This window comes from Sus scrofa, chromosome 5, assembly GCF_000003025.6.
Source record: "Sus scrofa isolate TJ Tabasco breed Duroc chromosome 5, Sscrofa11.1, whole genome shotgun sequence".
NCBI classification, from domain to species: Eukaryota; Metazoa; Chordata; class Mammalia; order Artiodactyla; family Suidae; genus Sus; species Sus scrofa.
Window position 1 is genome coordinate 46,047,110 of NC_010447.5, and position 26,757 is coordinate 46,073,866.

The following is a 26,757-nucleotide window of genomic DNA, read 5'->3' on the forward strand; positions in this document are numbered from 1 at the left end:
CTTTCACTCCAGGATTCTGATCTGGGTTTCCTCTGTGGGATCTTTAGACAAGCTCACACCCACTATGCTCAGCACTAAATGATGGCTTTACTCATTGACAAGCAGTTGATATCAGAATCTCTGAGCTTCATCTCTTTCCCTGGCCTCAGGGTCTGAATGTCTGTGGATATTCCCAATTTGCTATGCCAAGGATAGCTTGGACTCCACAAATCCATTCCGTTTTCCTGAAAGTCTTCTCTTACAGTTTCTTATTTTCTATTTCAGTAGTGCTAGTTAATATTCTGTTACTCCAGTCCAAACTCTTTTTGTCATTTTCATTCTTTCTCTCCTTTGGCATTTACATCAAATCAGTTACCAAGAGTCCCGGTGATTCTTTAAGAAATGTCTTCCTATTTGTAACCTGTTAGATTCTAGGCACCAAGAGAAGAATGAACCGGATATTCCTACGTTTTTCTTTTGATATAAAATTAGTGCCTGTTGATTTGGCCTCAAAAGAATAACATCCAAATCTGCTACTCTCAGACCCCCCCGTGTCAACTTTCCTCGTCCTTTTAACAGATAATCCCACATTAGCAAACACAGGGATGCTGTTTCCTACATCGAAAATGTGCACTTTTAAAGAACAAAGTAAAACGTGTATCAAAACCACAGGGACAGTGTTTCAGCAAGATCTACAAGTTGCAGAGGTTGACTTTTCTATGAAGCAGCGCTGTGGTTACAGGTTATAGTAAGCAGCATTTGCCTCCTAGCACTGACCATATGCTTCTTCTAAGAAAAATACAAAAATACTTGAAAATAGTTGCTTAGATTTTTTTTTCTTTTTCTTTTTAGGGCCACACTTGCAGCATATGGAAGTTCCCAGGCCAGAAAATGAATTGGAGCTGCAGCTGCTGGCCTATGCCACAGCCACAGCAACACCAGATCTGAGCCACATCTTCGACCTACATTGCAGCTTAGAGCAATGCTGGATCCTTAATCACTGAGCAAGGCCAGGGAGTGAACCTGCATCCTCAAGGATACTAGTCACATTCTTAACCCGCCAAGCCACAACAGAACTCCTTGAATAGGTCGTTTTTATTCACCCTGTGTTCCTTCTAGACATTTAAGAAAGTCACTTGTGCTGATCTACATGAATATATGTGTGGACACCTATACAAGTAATAGAAGCTACTGGGAAAACCCAAAGGAACCTTTCCATTCAAACCCTACAGGTGTAATGTGTTCTGTTGTCCCTAAAAATGTTGCCCAGCCCACTCTCTTTTTTTTTTTTTTTTTTTTTTTTTTTTTTTTTTTTGCTGCATCCATAACATGTGGTGCTCCTGGGGCAGGGATTGAACCCATGCTACAGCAATAACCCACGCCACAGCAGTGGCAATGCCGGATCCTTAACCACTGGGTCACCAGGGAACTCCAGCTCACCCTCATTTTAGAAGCATCCAGTTTTTACTTTTTATTTTGAGGATTTCTTTCCCCACTGTACTCTGCCCTTTAAAGAGGAAAACTGAGCATCCTTTCTCCTACAATCGCTTTTGGGGGCGGGGGGGATGACTCCTCAGATAGCCCATAAAGTTAACCTCTGTGGTCACTATATGCTACTTCATCTTCAAAGCAAAAATGTGTCAGAAGAATGTTCCCATAAGAGAAATAAGTTTAAAATGATTGCTGGCAATGTTTTCCACAGACCTCTATTTGGCTAAAAACATTTCTTTCTGGGGAAATGTAATCATGGAGAAGGAGGTGCAAGACCCTGGCAGTTAGCGTGATAGGGCAGTGCTTCAGGGTAAAGGAGCTGGACTCTCCGACAGTGGGATGCTCCTGCCCTGCACTCAGCTGGCCACTGGGCATGTCGAGGTCCTTGCAAGGTGCCATTAGCATGGGTTACAGCAGCATTTAGGCTTGGAAGCGAAGGCTCTCCAGAGAGTCCTAATTTTTAGCGGAGGGTAGAAAGCACCCTGGAGTGGAGGACTCCGTTTTCTGATGCTGCCAGCTCGCTTTCTAGAGATCACAGACACCAAGCGCAGGGATTAGCTCGGCTGGGAGCGTGGCACTGGCCAGGATGGGCATGCAGGGTACGGTACCTAAGGTGGGCGCACTGGCACTTCGTTTACGATCTTCAGAAATCCCAACAATGCACACAATCACACGCAGCCCAATGGAGAGAACACAGGGGAATGACAAAGTGAAACACAGATCGAACACCTACTCACAAAATACACACAGCAGGAGGGCTGAGAGGCATTGCATGGTGCTTCTGACCCTACACACAGACTCCAGTTGCACTGTCAATCTGGGGTTAATTTCTCCACTTTGGAAACAGAAGGGAAGCTGTTTATCATGAAGGCAGAGAGAGTCCTGGGAAACTGGTCTTTCCTCTAGGTTGGCACCCAGAACAGAGAGCAGGTGAGCGTACACACCAAGCTATTTTCCCTCTGAATGAAGCCCATGGAAGCTTTTTTTTTTTTGCTAACTCCCCCCAAGTCATTCTCCTTCATTTCTGAGAAGGAGAAATGTACAAATAGATGAACAAGGTAGGGGAAGGGATTAATTCTTTCCTCTTCCTGGTAGAACTAAGGCAAAGGCCTCTTGGCCACACGTACCCAAGTTTGGTGCACTTGCTGTCCTCTTGCTACTTTTTATTTTGAAAAAGCCACGACCAAAGGAGGATCTGGCTTTTCGAGTGCCAAAGGGATTTTCATCCACGGAGGCATCGTGTCCTGGAGCTTTGGGAGGAAGGCTCCCAAACGGGCTGCTTTCTACCGGAGCTTTATCCTGAGAGAGAGGTAATAATAAGTGTAACAGACTAACATGCATAATTATCAATACCTGCCAGGTGGGGTACTAAATATGTTACACATGTGATTTTACTTCAAAGAATAACTGAACAAACTTATTATGAGGGTCAAATGCCATATTAGAAGTTTAAAAAGTCAATTCTGGAAGGTACTTAAGGAACAACAACAAAAAAAAAACCATGTTCATCATCAATCTTTTTTCTTTACTTTGTCTTTTTTTAGGGCCATGCCCATGGCATATGGAATTTCCCAGGCTAGGGGTCAAATCAGAGCTACAGCTGCTGGCCTTCACCATATCCATAGCAATGTGGGATCCGAGCCATGTCTGCAACCTACACCACAGCTCACAGCAACATCAGATCCTTAGCCCACTGAGTGAGGCCAGGGATTGAACCCATGTCCTCATGGATACTAGTCGGGTTTGCTACTGCTGAGCCACAGTGGGAACTCCTCCCCCCCCATTTGAAAATTTTTTTGGCCATGCTCATGGCATGTGGAAGTTGCCAGGCCAGGGTCTGAACCCATGCCACAGCAGTAACCAGAGCCACAACAGTTATAAGACTGGATCCTTAACCCACTGAGCTACCAGGGAACTCTGATCATCAATTTTAATCCATGTCTTTGGGGCTTTAAAATTTTAGGAGAGAGAAATTCTCAAATTTTATTTTAACAGTATTTGCCTTGGAGTTCCCATCGTGGCTCAGTGGTTAATGAATCCAACTAGCAACTATGAGGTTGCTGTTTGATCCCTGGCCTTGCTCAGTGGGTTAAGTATCTGGCGTTGCCACAAGCTGTGGTGTAGGTTGCAGACGTGGCTCGGATCCTGCGTTGCTGTGGCTCTGGTGTAGGCTGGCGGCTACAGCTCCAATTAGACCCCTAGCCTGCGTACCTCCATATGCCGCAGGTGCAGCCCTAGAAAAGACAACAAACAAACAAACAAACAAACAAAAACCAGTATTTGCCTCATTCCCCCAAAGACTTGGAGATAAAAATATTAAATAACTAGAATAACAGATTTCCTATTTTCCTAACAATTATGACATAGACTTGGCTATAACATAATTCACAGTCTTTATAACTATATCAGCAGAAGCCCAATAGGCTGAAATTATTCTTCAGTGTAGGCATTAGTTCCAAGCTTCTATATCAGCAATGTAAGGAGTGTCTACTCCAGTTATTTTAAATATTCCTATCTAAGAATTAATAATAAAATGAAGGCAAATCAGCAACTGTTTAAAGTATTTTCTTTGAAATGGGATTCTGGGTTATAATTGTGTTTTGTCTGCGAGTTACCAAACATGGATAAACAGTTTTTGAAGACAGTGATACATTCAGACACACTTAACATTAAAGCTAAACTCACTAAAATTAAATTTTTCTTGGTTGATTCAGAAACCACTTCAGATCTTTACACTGTTTCAAAATCCTTATCAAGGACCTCAATTGTGATTTTTAAATACAGGCATACCTCATTTCATTGCATTTCACTTTACTGTGCCTCTCAGACATTGTGGGTTTTTTTTTTTTTTTTTTACAAATTGAAAGTTTGTGGTAATCCTGCATTGGCACTGCTTTTCTAACAGCATTTGCTCACTTTGTGTCTCTGTGTCACATTTTGGCAATTCTCACAATATTTCAAATTCTTTCATTATTATCACATTTAATTATAGTGACTTGTGATCACTGATCTTTGATGTTACTATTACAAAAAGATTACAATCTGCTGAGGTCTCAGATGGTAGCATTTTTCAGCACTAAACTACTTTTTAATAAAGGTCTGTACATTTTTTAAGATATGCTATACATATAATAGATTATAGTATAATATAAACATAACTTTTATATGCACCGGAAAACCAAAAAATTGTATGACTCACTTTATAGCACTATTTACTTTATCACAATATTTGCTTTAATGTGGTGGCTTGGACCTGAACCTGCAATATCTCTGAGTTATGCCTATAGCTTATTTTTGAGCTTTCTGGTTATTTGAATTGGCAATTACACTACATGGTCTCTTATATTGCTTTAGTATTATCCAAGGATTCTTTTGTTTGCATTTTCTCATTTCTTGAACATCTCTTGTTCTGTCTTCTTTTCCTTTGTTTATCTTTTTGGATGTGGGCTGTGGTACACAGTGGCTTGATGTGGGATCTCAGTTCCCAGAACAGGAACTGAACCCAGGCCACAGCGGTGAAAGCACTGAATCCTAACCACAAGACCACTAGGAAACTCCCACCCTCTGTTTCTTTTTTGTAGAAGTAGAGAGCAGGGCAAGGAGATACAGGTTTAAAAACCGGTTATTGTAGTCTATATATCTACCACTCATAGTAACTAAAAATGTACAGATGCCACAATATAGGGGTGCTGTCATCCATGCCTCAATGCCGATGTAAAAATCATTTCATACCACCTACTGAATTAGCAAGTCAAAAACAAGGACAATGTCTTGAATTGCAGTGGTGTTCTCTGTCGGTGCTTTGTCAGTTATACCTACACTGTGACTCAAAGCACTAAGAGCCAAGAGATTGTATCTGGAGGTAGTCTGACTACCAGGCTGTGACCTTTGCAAGGTTCATGACCAAAAATCAGAAGGAAGAAGAAACAGAGCCCATGTCAATGACGCCCTTTAAAAATACCAAAATGTTTGCTGTAGATGGACAGTGGTTATATTGAACATAAGCAGCTGGGGAATCTATCCAAGCAGGGCCTTTTGTGACGTCTAAGGAAGCCCCGTTATGGTGATGATGGTCATCAAATAGCATGACTGTGAGTTTGGGGCTTTGTTTTTGTTTTTTCAATAACTTGTTGAGGTGAAAGTCATATAACTGAAAAGTAGTTTTTTGGCCACACCCACAGCAAGTGGAAGTCCTCAGGTCAGGGTTCGAACCCAAGCCACAGCAGTGACCTGGCCCCAGCACTGACAAGGCTAGAGCCTTAATCACTGGGCTGCCAGGGAACTCCCTAAAAGTTAACTGCTTTAAAGTGAGCAATTCAGTGGCATTAGTACATTCACAGTGTTGTGCAACCAATGCCTGTACCTGGTTTCAAAACATTTCCATTGTTCTAAAATAAAATTCCTTACCAATTAGCAGTTTCTCCCCATTCCTCCCTAGCAACTGCTAATCTGTGTTCTGTCTCTATGGATTTATCTTGGATATTTCACCTAAATGGAATCATCTACTATGCAGTCTTTCATGTCTGGCTTTGTTCATTTGGCACATCTTGCAGCAGGTTCTGAGAGTTTCAGTTTGTTGGAAACATTTGAGCAGTGGTAGGTATACCATGTCTAGTACATGTATTAGAAGTCTCAAACATTTTTACACTGTGATCTGGACATAAAAATTACCTCTGAAGGCTTTGGAGCAGACTCCTTTCCCTGTTCAAAACAACAACAGTGTTTCAGATTATTACAGTAATCCTCTATCCAGAATTTGTTACAACAACAATTAAAATACATTTACATCTATTTGTAGGCTACAAAATTTCATTTCATTAATTTCCTACAATGTTTTATTAAAGTCTCTATTTTTTGGTTTTAGGTACTACTTTCCAATCCTTTATATTCATATTTCTTAATATTTATCATTAACTGCAGTATCTAATAATTTTCCATGATTGAAACCACATATGGGAAAAGATCCCTAAATATTTTTCTTCTCAGGGTAACAGACAGAAAAAAAAAATGCAGAACCAACCCCATCTGATGGCTCTTTCTTCAGATTGTCCAGACTGCTAGACTTCTGCAGACTTGAAGTTCTAAAAATAACAATAATAATAATTATGATTAATAATGAGTGGCTCTGGTGCCACTGTTTCTAAGTAGAATACCTCGGAAAGAAATGAAAATTGTATGTGAGTGGAATCCTGCTAATAAAAGAAAATCTGGATTCAGGCAGTCACTTATGTGCTTAACTAAATTATAACGTTTAGTTCTTTTAAAAGCAGGGGTGGTTAACTGTCCTGCCAATAACTCTGAATGTCCCGCACACGTTACAACGGCTGGAAAAACACTTAGGACTCTCCTGTGATGTCAATATTTGAAAATAAACCAGTGTTTTCCATGGGCTAATGGTCCATGCTTCATGTATATACATTTCACCAGGAACTTTTAAAACACTCACATACGTACTATTTATATATAATCTTTCTAATTAAAACAGAGGGTGAAAGTTTTACTTTCCAATTCACAAGGGAATCACTTCTCTGAGTCTGGCAAAGCAGTTCATTTTCAAGTTCTAATTAAGCATAATATAGGAATCCCGCCTACTGCCTGTAATAATTCATTTGGTATCTGAATGAAGGCCCAACAACCCTGTAAACATCTAGAGAGGCTTTCTCTTAAAAAAAAAAAAAAAAAGTATTTATTTTTTTTTTGTCTTTTTAGGGCCGCACCCGAGGCATATGGAGATTCACAGGCTAGGGGTCGAATCAGAGCTGCAGCTGCTGGCCTATGCCACAGCCACAGGAATGAAGGATCCACTGAGCCACATCTGCAACTTACACCACAGCTCACGGCAACACTGGATCCTTAACCCACTAAGCAAGGTCAGGGATTGAACCTGCGTTCTCATGAATGCTAGTCAGATTTGTTTCTTAGAGAGCCTTTATCTTTCATACAAGTAGCATTCCATTACATGGAGCTGGTGTTCTGCAAAAACTGAAGCAGGAATATGTGACCAGTTTAAAAACAAAGAGGAAAAAGCAACACCTCTGCCCTAAGATACAGAATAACATCATACACTAAACAGATTTTTAAAAGGCATTTCTCATGTATTTGTGTGGAAATAAGTTGCTAGAAATGTCAATACCAAATAAAGTAAAAGATAATGGAGAAAAAAGAAAGATCTCATCTTGGGAGTACTGCTCTGAAAATAGATTTTCTTAATTTAATCCAGACTTTAACTTTGATAAACTTAGATATTAGGTCAGCTTATTAACTTGAAAGTGCAAAAAAACAAAAACAAAAACGAAAACAAAAAAACATGGTAGCCCTGCCAGCCATCGCATCACTCTCTGTGATGCTTTTCTGGTAGACTTCTATTCAAAACATAAGTCAGTACAAGACGACTTAGGAGCTCTCTTGTGGTGCAGTGGGTTAGGGATCTGGTGTTTCACCATGGCAGCTTGGGTTGCTGCAGTGGCATGGGTTCGATCCCTGGAGCAGGAACTTAATGAATGCCACAGGCATGGCCAAAAAAAATAAAACATCGAAAGAAAACTGATGAAGGAAGGCTGAAGATCAGCACAAACTTGGCCTGAGATAATGGTAAAAAAGCAAGTATTTGTTTGTTAATTTACAACCTCTGCCCCCACCCCCACCCCATCATTATGGCTGCATTCGTTCATTCAGGCCTCAGCATCATTTGCTTTTAATGCTGGTCATTGGTGGAACAGAAGCCTCCTCTCTCCCAAGTATCTATCACATTTTTCAGATCTGAAAAGGTAGAACTTACGAAATACTATCGCACAGTTGAGTTTCAGCAGCAGGACCAAGGATTATTTTTCCATCACTAAAATATAAAACAAAGAAAGGTATTTATGAGCTTCATGGGGAAAAAAAAAAGACCATATATATTCCAAGTTATATAACAGTCAAAAACAAAAAACTGCAAGGAAAGCTGTTTCTTTCTTTTTTTCTTCGATAGTCTGTTTAACTTTATTTGGCCTAATCATAAGATTAGACAATTAATTTGGGAATAAGTTCCTCCCAATTCTATTTGCCTATGGAGAAACTCTCCTCTCTCTGTCCTGTCTCCTTCACAGCCACCTTCCAAACAGCCCCGTGCATGTGACTGTCCCTTATAAGCCTTTGATGGCCACCTGTGACCTAGGCCATAAAATCCAAGTTCCCTAAAATCCCTGTCTAACCTGACCAGCACATCTCCCCAGCCTCATCTCCAGGTACATCCTACTTCTCTCCTTTTAATAATGTGGAACTGAGGCAGGAGACAGGATGGGCTCCAGGATAGACAACTTCAACTAGCCTCTTGTTTACACTTCCTGAGGCAGGAGATAGGTGGGCTCCAGGACAAACATTTACAACCAGCCACCTACCTATACTTCAAGATAGAAATAACAGGCACGAGGCAAATAACTGGTGCTTGTCTTCTGTGAAGACAAGTTAAAAATGGTAATGACAAGATCAAAAGAGGGGCTGAGCCCTGCTTGGACAGAAGAACAAAGAGGTCACGTATGCCCCATCCTCAGGATCAGGGTGACCCCAATTACACATGTGCAGAGAGACCCCTCTGGGTCATAAAGGGAAGGGGTGCCAGGTCATAATAAATCTAGATAACCTTCCCACCATGCCTTGCTTTGAAATACATCTTGGCCAAAAGATGCACATGCAGACCAGGAGAGGGCCCTAGATCTGGTCAGGTGTGGAAAATAAAACATGATAATTGGCCAAAGTAAGACAAAGACCCAGAAGAACTGTCCCATGTAAGTAATTTAAATCACCTCTCCGCATGCTGCTCATTCAGGGGTGACTCCCGCACCCTCACTTCTCCTTTGGGTGTGTACTACTGCTTTCCTTCTGCCTTAGATAAATAGACTAATACTCTGTATTTCCCACATGGTGTACTGTGTTTCTAACAATAAACTTTACACCTGTTTTTACAGTCTTTAGCTCCTTGAAACATTCTTGGTTTCAATGAGGGCAAGAATCAGGGCAATTCCACTTTTAGCCTCTAGCTGGTCTCGTGGCTAGGATTCCTGGTTTTCATCCAGGGTGCCCCGGTTCAATTCCTGAGCAGAGAATTAAGATCTCACTTCAGGCCATGAGGCACTGCTCTCTCTCCTAAATCAGAACTGCTGTTGAGTTCCCTGGCACAAGTCCCATTTCTTGCTTTTCCAGGTAAAAGATTATGTCTGTAAATATACACAGTGAACCCCTGCTTTTGGTGGCTCTGCTTTTCTGAGCATTTACATTGCAGTGTGAGGTCATAAAGGACATACTTCTCCTCAAATGGAGTCTCTGGCTTAGGAAGCAATTTCGCTTTTTCAGAAGTTTCCAAGCCTTTAGATGCTGGCAATAATGATGGGATTGAAACTTGCAAGATGCTGGTGTGGAACTGCAATACAATAATAAGTAGCCAAAAATCATTGAACAAACAAAACACAATCCACAGAGCAAAAAATATATAAATAAAACAATTAAGTGGTCGATTGATAACATTTCATAACCTGTGTTTAGAACTCTACTCTCACATTGAAAAAATGGTCTCAGGATATAAACATCTAGAAGTGTTAATCAGAGAAAATATAGAAAGTAATTTTTGGACTTGCTTCTGAAGAAGACACTGGCTATTGAGAATAGGACATAATAAGGACCATTACGTAAGTGAATAGTAATCCTAACTACATTAAACCCTGGTTGAAATCTTGGCTCTGACACCCTTGCCCAAGTGACTTCACTGGGCATCAGTTTCCTCCTCTATAAAATGACAATGTCTACTTCATAGGGTTGCAATGATTTCAGATGAGATTTGGTTAAAGTCTTTGTAAACAAAACATTATTTTCACTTTAATTTCTACCACTAGTCAAATATAGAACATCGGTCAAGCCAGTTAATTATTATTCTCTATGTGAATAAGCTAACTGACTTCAATTAACAGAAGTGATGAAAACGGTAATTAAAACAAATGATAATGGACTTTGTGGCTGTACTACTTAATACACATTGGTTAATAATAACAATAATACAGCAAAACCAACAAAAAAAGCATAATACAACCCCCCAACCCCTAAAATGCCTAAGGACAGACTTTGTGAAAGAATTTCTAAACACTGGTTTTCAGTAATCTTTGACAATCATAGAGCAGTTAGATTGGGAGCCACATCATGAATAAATGAAACATTTTAAAAGTATTCCAGTAAAAAAATGAACAAAACTTGCCTCAGTGAACTCACTTCTTTGAGTCAACCAATCTGAGATAGCTCTTGGCTTGGGAGTCAGCTAGTCAGGGTAGGAACTCACACCAGGAAGACATTTCTGAATGCCAACAAATCAACCAACCACAGCCTCACCTTCATAACAATACACAGCTGATATCAACACACTCCTGCCACTGAAAGCCCAATTCCTGAGGTTCAAGCATCCTAAAAGCCCTATATATGATCCACTCAAAGAGAATGCCCTTAACCAACAAAATTCCCTTACTTAAATAAGCAATTGTGGTTTTTATTTGTTTGTTTTGTTTCAGTTACCGAGGTTGTCTCATCCTTTGATACTGTCAAAGAGTACAAAATGTGGAGTCTGTTCAAGATGGAGTTACTTGTGCTAAGCTCCACATTAGCTAGCCTGAATGTAACTAAGTTTCTATGCTCAGCTCTCTCAGAGGAGGCAGGCCTAGGTCAATCAATCAACACTTTCTGCTCAGCATAATTTACCTAACTTTGATCCATGTTAAGGAAAGATCTTTTGCTTCACTTAAAGAAATAACCCTGCTTTAGCCAATTAGCAAATGCCTAGTAAGACTTCCTGTTCCTGCTCCCTTCTGCCTATAAAAGTTGATAGAATGCTTCTTTATTCATGAATCGCTAAAGTCAATAATACCTTTAAAATTTACTTAGTTGAATTTTGTTCCTTAACAAGTCATATAGCTATAGAAGAGGAGATTATTTCACTATCATTTTTTTTCACTTTGAATCTTTTATGATCCATCCCGGGCACTTTATTTATCTACCATCCCATTTCTTGAAGTACATGCACCTCCGTGGGTTCCTAATCACAGGGAAAAATAGCTACACTAAACAACAAGGTCCTACTGTATAGCACAGGGAACTACATTCAATATCCCGTGGTGCATGAAAAGATACTCAACATCACTAATTGTTAGAAAAATGTGGATCAAAACTTCTTTGAGATAGAATGGCCATCATTAAAAGGACTACAAACAATAAATGCTGAAAAGGACTTGGAGGAAAGGGAACCAACCTTCTTACAATGCTGGTGGGAATGTAAACTGGTGCAACCACTATGGAAAACAGTATGGTGGTTCCTCAAAAACTAAAAATAGAACTACCATATGATCCAGCAATCCCACTCCTGGGCATCTATCCAGAGAAAACCATAATTTGAAAATATACATGCACTCCAATGTTCATTGCATCACTACTCACAATAGTCAAGTCATGGAAGCAACTTAAATGTCCATCAACAGAGGAATGGATAAAGAAGATGTAGTACATATACACAATGGAATATTAGCCATAAAAAAGAATGAATTAATGCCATTTGCAGAAACATGGATTGGTCTAGAGATTATCATACTAAGTGAAATAAGTCGAAGACAAACATCATATCACATATGTGGAATCTAAAAAAAGGATACAAGTGACTTTATTTGCAGATCAGAAACAGACTCATAGAATTTGAAAACAAACTCATGATTACCAAAAAGGAGAGGTGGGGTGGCAGGGTGGGATAGACTCGGGGTTTGGGATGGCATATGCACACGGTGGCACATGGAATGTCTGGCCAATGGGGAACTGCTATCTAGCACAGGGAACTCTACCAATATTCTGGGATAATCTACATGGGGAAAGAATGGATGTGTATATATGTATAACTGAATCAATTTATTGCCGAGCAGAAATTATCACAACATTTTAAATCATACAATGATTTATATATTTCAATAAAATAAAGAAAAATAGCTACACTAGCAGGCTGACCTCTCAAACTTTAGGACTTTAACTCCAACCTCAAATAACCCTCCTGCCTTTTATGATATGACTCAACACCCTCAATCCTCCTCAAATCATTCTTATTCCAAACTAAAAATCTGTCATTAAATGACAATTCACACAGTGAAGACATTTTTGGTAAGGATGTGAGGTTATCTGGGTGTAGCCTTTAGGACAACAGCCTCTCTACAAATACAGCACATGCACTGGCTATCATCTATTATTTTTTCATCTATTATATTTTTAATAAGGGATTTTTCCCTCTAAAATATTTCCTATTCCTTCACTAATCCCTTTGTTTGTTTGTTTGTTTGTTTGTTTGTTTTCCCTTTCAGTGATACAATTGCCGTATAGCCACCATGTAAGTTTTAGGTGTCCAGGATAATAACTTGACTTAGTTAAGTTTAGTTGACATCTATCACCTTATACAGATGCCAAAAAAAAAAGAAGGGAAAAAATGTTTTTTTGCTTGTGATAACTTTCAGGATCTACTCTTAGCAACTTTCAAGTATACAATACAGCAGTGTTAACTGTAGTACTTTTCCACAGTACTTATGTATTTATTTAAATGGTCACACCTGTGGTACATAAATGTTCCTGGACCAGGGACTGAATCCAAGAAGCAGCAATGTAGGATCCTTTAACCCACTGTGCTGGGCTGAAGATCAAACCTACACCTCCAGAGACAAGCCGGATCATTAATCCACTGCATCACAGTGGGAACTCCCCCAGCACTTACTTGTATTGGGAAGTTCGTATCCTTTGACTACCTTCTAATTCCCTTTCCCAAGAATTTCTTGTTAATGACATATTTTAGCCCTCTCTTACGTTTAAAAGAGAAGTGTTGTTCTTCTTGAATTCAATTCAAATTGTCCATTCTTGTTGCATAACTATGAGCAACAGATATAAAAAGAAGTCATTCTTACTACCTATAATAAAGTGTTAGAAGAGAGATGACCAAAGAAGGAACTGCTATATTTAAAGAAGCCAATATTTTTAAGTTCAAAAATCAAACTTTTTCATTCCTAGTTTCCCTTCACAGAACATGAGATATGAAAATTAAGAAATGATTTCAGGGCAAAGATCGAGCACAGGTACTATCAGGAAAATGGTCTTAAAATGAAGCCACAGGTATGGCTTTGTCAAGACTCAGGAAAATTCAAGGTGGTGCTGTCTCATTGAACTCTTTGAAAAGATCAAAAACTCTAAAAATAGGAGTTCCCGCTATGGAGCAGCTGAAACGAATCCGACTAGGAACCATGAAGTTGCGGGTTCCATCCCTGGCCTCGCTCAGTGGGTTAAAGATCCGGCGTTGCTGGGAGCCGTGGTGTTGGTCGCAGATGTGGCTCGGATCTGTCGTTGCTGTAGCTGTGGTGAAGGCCAGTGGCTACAGCTCTGATTATACCCCTAGCCTGGAAATCTCCTTATGCTGAGTATGTGGCCCTCAAAAGACAAAAGGACAAAACAAAACAAACAAACAAAAAAAAAAACCCCTATAACAATAAAGAGATATCCCACTAACAATAAAGGGATATCCCACAGTGGCCTTACAGGGAACGTAAGGTAGAGAAGGTTTTTTTATGAAGATATTTGTAGATATGCTTTTATCTAAGGGAGTGGATTATATATTGATTCAGAAGAGAGTCCAAATGTTTAAAATATTTTACCAAACTAGACTGAAAGAAACACAGCAAGCAGAAAATGAGAAGAAATAAAGACTTTGTGAGCTATATGAATGTTTTTACAGAAAACTCTCACCTGCAAATACAGGCTCCTTCTTACAGAAAAGGAAAGATGGCCCAAAAGGAAGCCAAGAGCCCAGAAGACTAGGCCCCAGTAAAGGAACTGGCAACAAGGCTGGGTTTTGGCATTGCTATGGACTAGTGACACCTGTGTGCCTTGTGTTCCTTTTTTAATGGGAGTGCCTACAGCAGTTATATTATGTCTGTCCCACCACCCTAGGCCAGGTGTGTATGGGGTAAATAGTCTGTCCTTTGAGTTCCACGTTCTTTAAATCAAATGGAATGATATTCAAGAAGCTGTGTCCAAAGAAATGCACCTGAGGAGTTTCATTAATAGCTTGACCTGATCTGGAAGACAAGATCCTGGATGCTGATGCCTAAGTGGAATGAGACTGAGGGATCTTCAGAGAGGGATGTAAATTGCTAAAGCCAGTGAGTGGAGGAGCAGATTGTATTTTCCATTCCACGTGTTCTTCTTCTAATGTGAAACTGTCACTTGTCACCAACAGAAAGGGTCTATGTTCCCTCTCCTTGAATCTAGCTGGGCCTGAGACTATAGGAGAAGAGATTCTACATGACTTCCAAGATATGTCACAAAAGTGATAAAATCTGTCTAGTCCTTTTCTTGGAACCCAGCCACCATACGGTGAGGAAGCTAAGTGCAGTTATTCTAGTCAGAGCCTCAGCTGAGGTCCCAGCCACCAGCCACATGATGACCTAAGCCAATGCCAAGAGGAGCAGAGACAAGATGTTCCCGCTGAGCCCTGCTCAAACCACAGAGTCATTGGTAAAATGAATTGTTGTCATTCAAACTACAAAGTTTTGGAGGGTTGTGAGCAGTAGGTAACAAAAATAGATTTTGGTGCCAGTTTGAGGTGAAAGTAATGAAAGTGGGTTTAAGACTGTTCAATCCCCTCTGGTTGCTTTTTTCAAGGTTAACAAAGTCGGGGAAATCTTATGCCATCCTTTTTTTTTTTCTATTTGAAAGCAGTCACTGTTTATTAACTAACCAGATTACAGAAATATTCATGGTTGGAGTTCTTGCTGTAGCACAGTGGGTTAGTAATCTAGCACGGCTACAGTTGTGGCATGGGTTGAAGTTGCGGCTCAGATTTGATTCCTGGGAACTTCCATATGCTGCAGATTTGGCCATAAAAAAAAAAAAAAGTTATTTAGAGTTCCTGTTGTGGCTCAGTGGTAATGAAACCAACTAGTATCCATGAGGATGTGGATTTGATCCCTGGCCTTGCTTAACTCCCTGGCTCGTGAGTTAAAGATCTGGCATTGCTGTGAGCTGCAGTGTAGGTTGAAGATGTGGCTCAGATCCAGTGTTGCTATGGCTGTGGTGTAGGCCAGTAGCTGCAGCTCCGATTTGACCCCTAGCCTGGGAACTTCCTATACTGCGGGTTTGGCCCTAAAAAGCAAAAATCACGGTAGACACCTTAGTTCATCCTTCTAATAGACCTGTTGATCTGGTCTTCCCTATTGCCAACATCTCCACCTTCTATAAAATGGGTAGTCTCTTCCATCATTTCAACTTTATGAAGATAATTTGAAGGGCCACATGAAGGTATTTCCTTCTTTGAAGCAACTTTCCAATACTACAGATCTCATGAATCAGATCTTCCATGAAGAAGATGCCATATTTATTAAGAGATCAAGCAATCAATGTATCTTTCAGGGCAATTGCTTCTTATTGTTTTGCCATAACTACGCGTATAGACCAAATCCATTTTGCTGACTTCAGGTTTGGGTACCCCAAGCAATACATGGCACCACAATGCCCAGCATGTTAACTGAAATTTTGCATCTTTCAGACTTACCATTAAAAGTGACCGAAAACAATTTATATAATCTCACTTTACCCCCACTTTACTTACTCCCTTATTCTACCGTAAATAGATTATAATCTCATATTGAAGATGACATCCATCCCCAAGGGATTCATAAGTTTTTCCTGAATTAGGTAAGCAATTGTGATATTGCCCAAGGTTTTATTTATTAAAGGGATGGAAAAAATATGTATGTCAGATAAAGACCTGGAGGTCAGAAAAATTGCCAGGACAAAGCAACTGAGTAATCCAAGTGAGAAAATACCCACATGTTTGATGTTACCAATAGCACTTTAACTTCTCACGACAGAGTCTCCTTAACATGAAAAAAGGAGTAAGAGCCTGTGAATACCTCTTCTGGAGCACTTGTGTTAAATGGGTCAGGACTAGGAGGTCCCATTACTGGCGTAGGTGACAGGTTTTTCTCCAGCTCACTAAAACCCTGCACATCCAGCAAAGTGGAGAAGGAGCTGGAAGGGAGCAGATCTTCAAAGTCATCATCTTGGCCTAGGGAACAACCAAGCAGAAAGCGGATAACAGCAGCTTTTCATTTTTCACTTTTGGAGGAAGATTAAGAATCCCAATTATCCTGAATATAAAATTCTTCTGATCCTCAAAAATCAGAGAGTCAACTTTTGGCCTCACCTGAAGAACAACAAGGGGCCAAGGAAACATCTCTAAGGGGGAGCACCTGAAGGCCACATGGGTATCCAGGAGCGGTATTAATTAAAAGAGGTTTAACAGACACAATCATGGACTCACAGCATTGACATTAAAAGTTGGGAGTTTCCATTGCGGTGCAGCAGAAACAAATCTGACTAGTATCCATGAGGATGAGGGTTTGATCACTGGGCTCACTCCGTGTATCAGGAATCTGGCATTGCTGTGAGCAGCGGTGTAGATCGCAAATGTGGCTCAGATCCCACAATGCTGTTGCTGTGGTGTAGACAGGCAGGTACAGCTCTGATTCAACCCCTAGCCTGGAAACTTCCATATGCCGCAGGTGCAGCCCTAAAAAACAAAATAAAACAAAAAAAGTTAACCTTAGTCCAACAACCCTCTCGTAATTTTGTGTCAACATTTGGGGCTTTATAAATTTCAGTTTGGAAATAACCCAGCAGAGGAATATCAGTCGCACAATGAAAATGATTCTGAACAGCAACAAAATCACCATTTAAACAACTCCATTTGAGGATAATTTGAGAAAAAGATGTGTGTGTGTGTGTGTGTGTGTGTGTGTGTGTGTGTGTAAAATTGGGTCACTATGCTGTACAGCAGAAATTGGCAGAACATTGTAAATCAACTATAATAATAAAAAAAACCCTCCGTTACTACAGCACTCTCGGAAAAAAATGTGGAAAAGTAAAAGGGATAGACGACCTTTTGATCCCTTGAGAGGATCTTTTTATGCCACTCATTTCATTTTAAAGCAGAAAAAAATAAGTGGAGAAAACCAACTGCACAATCAGCAAAGCAGCAACTCTGAGAGTTTTTCAAAACTCTAGAAATGAAAAGAATTAAGAGCTGGAGTCCCCGTCGTGGTACAGTGGTTAACGAATCTGACTAGGAACCATGAGGCTGAGGGTTCGACCCCTGCCCTTGCTCAGTGGATTAAGGATCCAGCGTTGCTGTGAGTTGTGGTGTGGGTCACAGACTGGCTCGGATCCCACGTTGCTGTGGCTGTGGTATAGTCCAGTGGCTACAGCTCTGATTAGACCCCTAGCCTGCGAACCTCCATATGCAGAGGGAGCGGCCCTAGAAAAGGCAGAAAGACAAAAAAATAAAAAATAAAAAGGATTAAGTGCTGAACAACAGTGCCAGATAGTCTTTGTTTAAAAACAGAATGGTCCTTCCAACTGTTCTCGGAGTAATACTAAATGGCAAATCAGACACTTGTTTAAAGTGCTAATTAGACATAACTTCTTAATTTAGGTTTTATTAGATTTTTACTCTAATTTTTATTAGAATTTAGATATTCTTCAAATTGCCTGAGGATTACCTAAATAAATATAAATCCCAGTGAAAAATCACTGTTTGCATAACTCTGCAATGGGATAGGACCTAATTTTCTAAGGTTTATAAAATTCTATCCTGCTATATATGGTTAAAAAGTATCTCTTTTAACTATATGTTTATATGTATAGAAAAAAGTTCAGAAAGAATTATGTGAAAAATGCCAGAAGTGATCATGCTAGTGCAATTCTCTGAATTTCACCCCGTTTCTCAATGTAGTCTAATGACAGAAATTAATCTGCTCTTCCTTGATTCTTCTTTCTTTTTAAATTTTTATCTGATATTGGAGTATAGTTGATTTACAATGTTAATGTTAGTTTCAGGTGTACAGCAAAGCAATCCAGTGATACATATACACGAATCCATTCTTTTTTAGATTCTTTTCCCATACAGGTTATTATAGAATATTGAATAGAGTTCCCTGTGCTATAAACACACCAAAAGTCTTTTTCCCCTGAAGCTCTTGCATGTGCTGCCTCCCTCACCCCCACCCCCCAGCCCCTTCTCTCTCTGGAATGAGATCTAATCACCTCCTTGGAGAGGCTCTCCTTGAGCAACCAACCAACAATGTATCAGCCTACACATCCTGGCAGGGAACAGATGCCTACTAATACCGCTGAATGAATGAATGAGCTATTTAATTTGATATAATGGATACACTTCATGAAAGAAATTGAGGCCATACATAAAAAGTTCAGAGCCACTTAAAAACAAGTGAAGCAGAAAAGCCTTTAGAGCTACTACCTTTCTGACCTTGGGCCTGCACCACTGTGTCTTGCATCTTCTTGTACCTGTTCAGGCACTGTCGAAGATCTTCTATTTTCCGATCCTATTAACGAAATAGATTATCATCTTCGATATTTTGGTTTTAAAACCATAAAGGTAATTATGACACAAAGAATAAGTAGATGTGAATTATTTACATTATTCAAAGAATACTTCTAAACTTTAGTACAACGGGTAATGTCTAGAGTATTTTTCCTACTTACATCAGAGATAAAGCATCTCTAAATTTAGAGATCCTATCCTTCAGCTACCGTCTTTAAAAAACAAAAACAAGGTAATAAGATACAAAACCAACAATAAACCCCAACATTAAATTTAGTTACTCTCCTCTCTAAGCCAGAGCTTGAAAGATCTAAGCTTGCTATCTTGACCAGCCGTCATTAATCACCATCCAGCTTTTCCCTCCTGAAAACGCTCCACCAAAGTTGATTCAACTAGTCAGCAGTGACCTTCTCTTTACTGAACACACTAGATACTTTCCATCCTTTTTCTTTCTTTGTCTTAAAAGGCTGCACCTGTGGCATATGGAAGGTCCCAGGCTAAGGGTCAAGTTGGAGCTGCAGCTGCAGGCCTACACCACAGCCACAGCAACTCTAGGTCCTAGCTGCATCTGTAACCTACACCACAGCTTATGGTGATGCTGGATCCTCACAGTAGCACGTCCTCATACACCCACGCCCTCCACCTATGTCTCACACTCCAGAATGTTCCCAGCATGCACTCGGTTGTTTCAAGCCTTGGTTTTGAGACATGTTTTCACTCATGGATCCTTTGCCCAGAATCATTCATTTTCCTGATTAATGACTCTTGCTCCTCCTCGGAATTTGCCCAAATATGTCCTCTTTCAAGCCTTCTTGGACCACCAAGAAGTTATGTCATTCTTGGTGATCCTATAGAAATTTGAGCACCCAGTAAGCCCTCATTCAATAGGAGTAGTTTTGTTTGTTATTGCTGCTTTTTGAGAGAGAGCAATGAAAACAAAATGAATTTCAGTGGTTTTGTTTTCAAATTATATTTATGTGAGCAGCTTGTTAATGACTTTTCTTTTAATTTGATGTGGGAAAGACTAGCAAAAAGAAACCACTGTGGGGGGGTGGGGGGGTAGGAGAATGAGTTTATTTCTGCGGAATAAAGAACAAAGAGAACCAAAGGCAAAAATAAACAAACAGAGTAGGCGGGATTAAGAGAAAGAAATTTATGAAGAGGGAAAAAGATCAAGATGGAGTTTTTTAGCATTTTCCTAGTTTTTCACTTCCTTGAAATGACTCTTTTCTTGGGCAAGTATCTCTTTGTTCCAGTCGCTAAGGGACACGAGGGGAGAACAGTTCCAATGGCAGGAGTTGAACCTGTTTTGTGTGGCCTGCTGGTCAGGGACGCTGAACTCATTTGTGTGGCCCTGGCTGGTCAAGGAGGCCATGAAGAAACATGATTCCTTAGTAGGCTCTCTGCATTCCTGCTCTTAGCAGGATGAAGTGAGAAGAAGCAACAGCTGGAGGAGAAGCACTCCTGGAGGCTTGGCATTAGGCTAGCTTAGCTAAAACAAAGCGTCTAGGGCCATCCTCGGTTTCCTGGTGCCTGTTCCTTTTTTCCTGGTATCTCACCAGTCAGAAAGCAGAGACAATCCCAGATGCGAAAGAGGCCAGGAGTGTGAAGGCAATAACACGTTCACAGAAAAGAAAATCAATGTGATCATGGGGCTGCCTTCAGCATTCATATGGCAGCCCAGAATTTCCTGGGACCACAGAAAAGATGTACTGTGGACTGTATCCTTTCATTTGTCACCTGAACATAAAGAGCTGATCATTTTCAAAATTCAAGGCCGTGGGCAGGAGGGGTGGATTCTCAGTGGAGTCAGTGCTGTTCATCCCCATTCCTGTGCCCACAGCACAAGCATGCCTGCAACCCCGTCCCCCAAGCAGGCCCACTTGGGCAGGAAGGGAGAAACGCTTGCCCCTTAATGTCAGTTGTGTTTAGGGGATGTTCTTTCCAACGGGGACATCTGACGAAAATGCATGGAGTGATCAAAATGATGTTATAGCGCGTGCAAATAAATACTTAAATTTCATCTAGATACCTTTTCTTCATTTGCTGCCATCAGAGACTCCACGGCCTTTTTCATTTTTTGTACTTCAATATCTGAAATATCAGAACATCAAATCAGAAGCCAGTTAAGTGTATACATGCGACAATAAGAAGCTACTGACTCTTCAGATCGAAATGGTTTAAGGGAAAGATGTTAATAATTTGTTCTGATTGTTTTCAAAGGCATGTTTATCACTTATATTCTCTTTGGGAAAATCTGAAAAATGAACGCTTTCCATCTCACCTCAAGAGTCATCATTCCAGAGAGGAAACAACAACCCTCTCTCAAAAGCAAGAACAAAACCCTCATGAGAACACTGAAGATGAAATTTCAGTGATGTGACAGTAAAAACATGGAGTTTTCAAAGAAGATACCTATAAAGCAGGTGAAAGCAATGTCCAGTGTATATGAGACAAGAGCAGAGAAAATGATGTTCGGTTATAATCAAGACAGTGACATGAATGTCAAGGGCCTGGTGGAACGTGATGCTTACATGGGTGATCATGCTATGAAGCTGGCTGTAGGTTCCATACAGAGGATAACAAGGACTTTGCTTCATCTATAAACTTCATTTCCAAAACTATTTTAAAATACAAAGGCCAAAGTAAGGTGAATGGGATTCTCCTCAAAATGTGATATGCAAATATACAAAAGCATGTTACTTTAAGAATAAAAATAAATATTTTAGGAGTTCCTTCTGTGTTACAAAGGGATCAGCAGCATCTCTGGAGCACTGGGATGCAGGTTCGATCCCCAGCCTGATACTATGGGTTAAGGATCTGACGTTGCTGCAGCTGTGGCCCGTAGGCTGCCACTGTGGCTCTCAGATGTGACCTCTCATTTGGGAACTCCATATGCTGTGGTTAAAAGAAAAATTTTTAAACATAGAAAGCCAACCTAAAATGAAATCACACATTTAAAAAATTGAAACAGAGAAAAAAGTTCAAGCTAAAGTTGTCTCCTTTTAAGAAAAAAAAACAAACTACTGAAAGTAAATTTTAAAACAGTGGTACATCATTTAGCACCAATAAAACATCTTCGATTAAGATATACTCTGTAGAAACTGCTTTTCTTTTTTCTTTTCTTTCTTCCTTTTTTTTTTTAAAGGCAAGTTCCCTTCAGAATTTAACATCTGGAGGAAAGAGCCTACTAAGGCTTTACTTTATGCTACATTAGATAATCTGTCAGGCAGCCTGGGTAATACAAGAGGGTATGTTTACAAAAGCCCCTAATGTAGATCTGGGTGAAAAGTGGGCTACAAAACATTGGAAAGCAAAAGCAAGTTCAAAATAATCTTCAACCGTGGTCCACCTTAAAATAGCAGGTTTCCTTAGGAGTATAAATATTATTTTCTCCTCTGACCCTGTATCCCCTGGTCACAGAGAAAACACTTTCTCACTTCCATCACTCTGGGCGCCCTGCTGTATCTTGCATTGCAAAATGGCTGAGTCAGGTACAGTCTGCAAAATAGTCTTTCACTCCTTGTTTTTACCATTTGTTCGTTTGCCCTCTGTTTTATAAACTCTGAAGAAATGGGGAGCTTATTGATGAAGCAACTTTATGTCTTTGGTGAGAGAAATGCTTTTTAAAAAACATGCAAAGAACAGTCCAAGTGGTACTTTTGGTGAATGTCAAGGCTGATGGAAATACACCAAAAACCTTACTTTTGTCTTTGAGCTTCTTTTTAAAATTTTCATCTGTGCGGGAAAACCCATCGAATTGGAAGTTAGCATACATTACGACAATAGGTAATAGTTTAAAAGCGCTATCATTTAGACTCTTCTTACCTAAAATAAAGAGACTCTAACCTTATAAAGACTGAATAGGAAGCATTATTTTATGACTTTAGGACTGGTACCACAATACAGTATGCTCTCTGTGAGGTTAGAAAGAAAGCCTGGTGTTACTGACCAGAAAATCTAAATTTGAATTACTACCCTTTCTGAACCTTGATTTTCTCATATTAAAATTGGGCCTTTGGAGTACAAGTGCTTTTTACACTAACTGCGATGAAAAACCAGCTAATGTTGCATTGGCTGTTTTTCACATTTCTGTTACAGACCCATACGTGACCCTGCTGAACATGCTTCTGGCAGAGTCATCTCATCACTCAAGTTTAGCAACACTGAAATGGTCTCTCTCCTGTCCAAGGAGGTAAGTCCACGGATTATGCAGTGAGATGTTGTGTCAACATCAGATTCCATGAAGTTTCTAAATACAAGCTCTCAATGTCTGTATTTACCTGGCTGTGAACTGCTAACAAGCGGTTCACAGACCAGTGCTAGTCCTCAGATCTGACCTTGGGTGGCACTACTCTCACATACTCTCTAACTCACAAGTCCTATGATTCCATTTTTTTCCCTTAAAGTTCTGAAAGCATGACCTGCCTCTGAATGTCCCTTAAGAACATGCATTCGACATATGCCAAAATAAAGGGGAAACGTCCATTGCCCTCAATATTTGATGAATTGAGATTTCTGAGGGAATTGTGATAACCTACAGGTACAGAAAGCCAGGGTATTCTAGAGCCAAGAAGACTCCAGAGGTGATCCCATCCAAGCCCCTCACTGTACAGACAATAGTGTTACCATGTTCACATAAGAGATAAAAATGTCCCAAGGCTACACTAACTGCAATTTGTTCTGTTTTGAGTGAGTTGGAAGGTTCTTTTGCCACATCATTTGCAAGAACAAAGAAAGGTTAAACTTGACCTGATGTTGTCAGATGTTACAACACATTCCTATTTCTGAATTTAAAAAACTCCACATTTCAAGTTATTTTCTGCCAGTTATGATCTAAATTTATGAAAAATTAAAGTCCATATAACATCCAGGAAAAACTTCCTCAACTTATGAAAACAGTTTTTTTTAATAAGTTCACATACTTTTCCTAAAATAGAAATAACCTATTTTGTTTTCTAGAAGGTTGAGGGTACAAAAAGAAATGCTGATTAACTTTCCAAGGTACAGAGCCTTTCCCCAGCTCCTCTCAAAAACAGCCGGCAAGGTTCCTAAATGTTTTAGTTTATTAAGTTCAGAGGGAAATGATCTTGGGACATTGTTTTTGTTCCTTTTAATCCTTTTTGACATTCCCTTGTATTGCAATTTGGACAAGAATTCTCTCATGATGCGAATTTACCAGATAGTAATTTAAAATAAAATACCCACTGGAGTTCCCTGGTGGCCTAGTGGTTAAGGACCTGGTATTGTCACTGTTGTGGCTTGGGTCATTGCTGTGGCGTGGGTTCCATCCCTGGTCTGGGAACTTCCTTGTGCCACATACATGGCCAAAAAATAAAATAAAATAAAATACCCACTAAAGTAGAGAGGTGCCCTCTTCCAGCTGCTCAAGAGGAAGTTAACAGATGTCCAAGCAGAGTAAAGAGTCTCAGAGGAGGGCCTGGGGTCCTGGACCAAGAGGCGTCTATGCTACTCTTTTCTCTCTTTGATGCTAATATTATACATCATCTAACTTCAGTTTCTTTTATAGATCTTGGACAATTTTAACAAAATAAGATAACAAATGTTAAATACCTATTCTTACCTCGATCAAGAATTTCAATTCCTTCTCCTTTCATCTTGCAAACCAATTTTTCCTGTAGCCTTTTAACTTCAGATTCCTTCTCTTCCAGCTGTTCTTTTAGCGATGCTAGTTCCTCCTATGAATGATATATTCATTAAAAAAGGAAATTCATTATGACCAGAAGGGAAGACTCAGAGAGTCTGTTAGCTCTTAAATTAATTAGGAGTTTTTATGAATGAAACAAACAAAAACTACAAGAATTAAGACGCAAACTTCAGAAATCAGACAGTGGCAATGATAAACAGGAAGCAAGACAATTACTAAACGTCTAATTTATAATAATTATGGTATAATTATTTCAAGCTTCTTTATGACCAAGTTAAAAGTAAATCTTTTAAAGTGTAATTAGGACTAGGGTAGCCCTAAGATTTAAATCTTATGTTAAATAAAAAGTCTAAGTTAATCAAGGAAGATAATCAATTAGATGCTTAGTGTCATAAAAGCGAAACGAAATGCAAATTGGAAAATAATATATTAAGACTTGCTTGACATTTATTTGGCATTTCAAGATGGCACTCATTCCCTGCATGAGATAGAGCTTAATTAGAAGGTAAGGTAGTAGGTGATGAACGACTTTAGCCAAATTATGGGACTAAATAATTTGTCCTCATCACAAAGAGAAAAGATGAAAATCTCCTCCCACAATGGAGAGAAACAGATTTTAAAACTTTATTTTTAAACTACGCAACTATTTAAGATACCAGGTCCAGTGCTGTATTTACTAATGTTCATTTCAGGTTCATTTTGGCAAAGAATTAGCTTTAGGGAGTTCCGTCGTGGCGCAGTGGTTAATGAATCCGACTAGGAACCATGAGGTTGCGGGTTCGGTCCCTGCCCTTGCTCAGTGGGTTAACAATCCACCGTTGCTGTGAGCTGTGGTGTAGGTTGCAGATGCAGCTCGGATCCCGCGTTGCTGTGGCTCTGGCGTAGGCTGGCAGCTACAGCTCCGATTCGACCCCTAGCCTGGGAACCTCCATATGCCGCGGGAGCGGCCCAAGAAATAGCAAAAAAAGACAAAAAAGAATTAGCTTTAGGAAATTTAAGTTTTGCTGGCACACAGGAAATAAAGCTATACAGTGCCAATAAGTGCACTTTTATTTTCAATCACACATTTTACATTCAGTCTCTAAAGATATTTGTTAGATCTAGAATTAGAAGATGTTCTCTAATGGAGCTAAGAAATTGGTCCTATAGTTTTTACTTATGGTAGGAATGGACACCAAATACAAGACATTTTCAGTTGCACTATGCTTCTTCTAAGCAGTACCTTCTACTCACTGTCACAACAGAACTGCTGAACGCATTTACCTTTGAGAAAGTCCTCACGGGAAAAAGCAGGGTCTACTACTGATACAAAATGGAGTTCTTTCATAGGTAAACTTCTGCAATGATTTTTACCATGCTTGGATCTTACACAGTCTAAAGGAGTGAGATTTAATGTATAAGCGAATACTTTTACCTCTTTATGGCTTTTCACTAACTATTTCATATGGTTCGGAAAACAATGTTAGGGATCACCTTGTCCTTTTAATCAGCCTTAAACATATTTTTAAAACACAGAGGACACACACACACAATGAATGCACACCACTAAAAACACCATCACAGCAAAACGACACAAGCCAGAAAAGCAACAGATCATGGACCCCATTACCCAAGGTCTACTACACCTTTAGTGACTCCCACTTTTGTTCCATCCGCTGCTTTTCATACTGCATCTGACCCACCTTGATTTTCATGCTAGAAAGTTTTGCCATTAAAGACTGGGAGAGAGACAGAGGAGTGAAAGAAAACTATAGATAGAAAAAGACAAGCTAAGTCACCAAGAAAGCAGTATCAGTTCATAAAGGAGGTTAGGTAATTAAGAGAAATGACAGGTTGTGTTCTATTAGGTAAGTTAAACCCTGCTTTTTATTCAGAGTAGTAGTATTTAAACTCAAGATGGTCTCCAGCTTGGAGAAAAACTTCATTCACTTGTAAAATGCCTTCTTTATCATATACTAAGTAGAAAACATATTTGTTTCTATTATTGATCATAAATGAAGAGTGGAGTCATTTGTTTAAAAATGTTTGCCACTGATGGAGTTCCTGTTGCGGTGCAGCGGAAATGAATCTGACTACGAACCATGAGGTTGAGGTTTTGATCCCTGGCCTCGCTCAATGGGTTAAGGATCCAGCATTGCCGTGAGCTGTGGTGTCGGTGGCAGATGCGGCTTGGATCCTGCATTGCTGT

The 26,757-nt window shown here is 39.8% G+C and overlaps 1 protein-coding gene across 22 annotated transcripts in view; it reads right to left on the minus strand.

Annotated features, from left to right (window-relative positions):
- Window positions 1–26,757, minus strand: part of PPFIBP1 (PPFIA binding protein 1) — a 191,518-nt gene that overhangs the window by 15,712 nt on the left and 149,049 nt on the right. For 4 of the 22 annotated variants that reach the window (XM_021092130.1, XM_013997776.2, XM_021092132.1 and 1 more), the window contains 12 exons: window positions 26,195–26,287; window positions 24,486–24,600; window positions 22,607–22,639; window positions 20,934–20,995; window positions 18,818–18,902; window positions 16,413–16,567; window positions 9,753–9,868; window positions 8,249–8,305; window positions 6,491–6,551; window positions 6,142–6,171; window positions 2,598–2,769; window positions 2,079–2,111 (listed from right to left, as the gene is read on the minus strand). In XM_021092130.1, the coding sequence (XP_020947789.1) occupies window positions 2,079–2,111; window positions 2,598–2,769; window positions 6,142–6,171; window positions 6,491–6,551; window positions 8,249–8,305; window positions 9,753–9,868; window positions 16,413–16,567; window positions 18,818–18,902; window positions 20,934–20,995; window positions 22,607–22,639; window positions 24,486–24,600; window positions 26,195–26,287 (1,012 nt within the window). The remainder of the gene's footprint in view (window positions 1–2,078; window positions 2,112–2,597; window positions 2,770–6,141; window positions 6,172–6,490; window positions 6,552–8,248; window positions 8,306–9,752; window positions 9,869–16,412; window positions 16,568–18,817; window positions 18,903–20,933; window positions 20,996–22,606; window positions 22,640–24,485; window positions 24,601–26,194; window positions 26,288–26,757) is intronic. The other 18 variants (XM_021092144.1, XM_021092146.1, XM_021092149.1 and 15 more) reach the window with 13 other exon arrangements.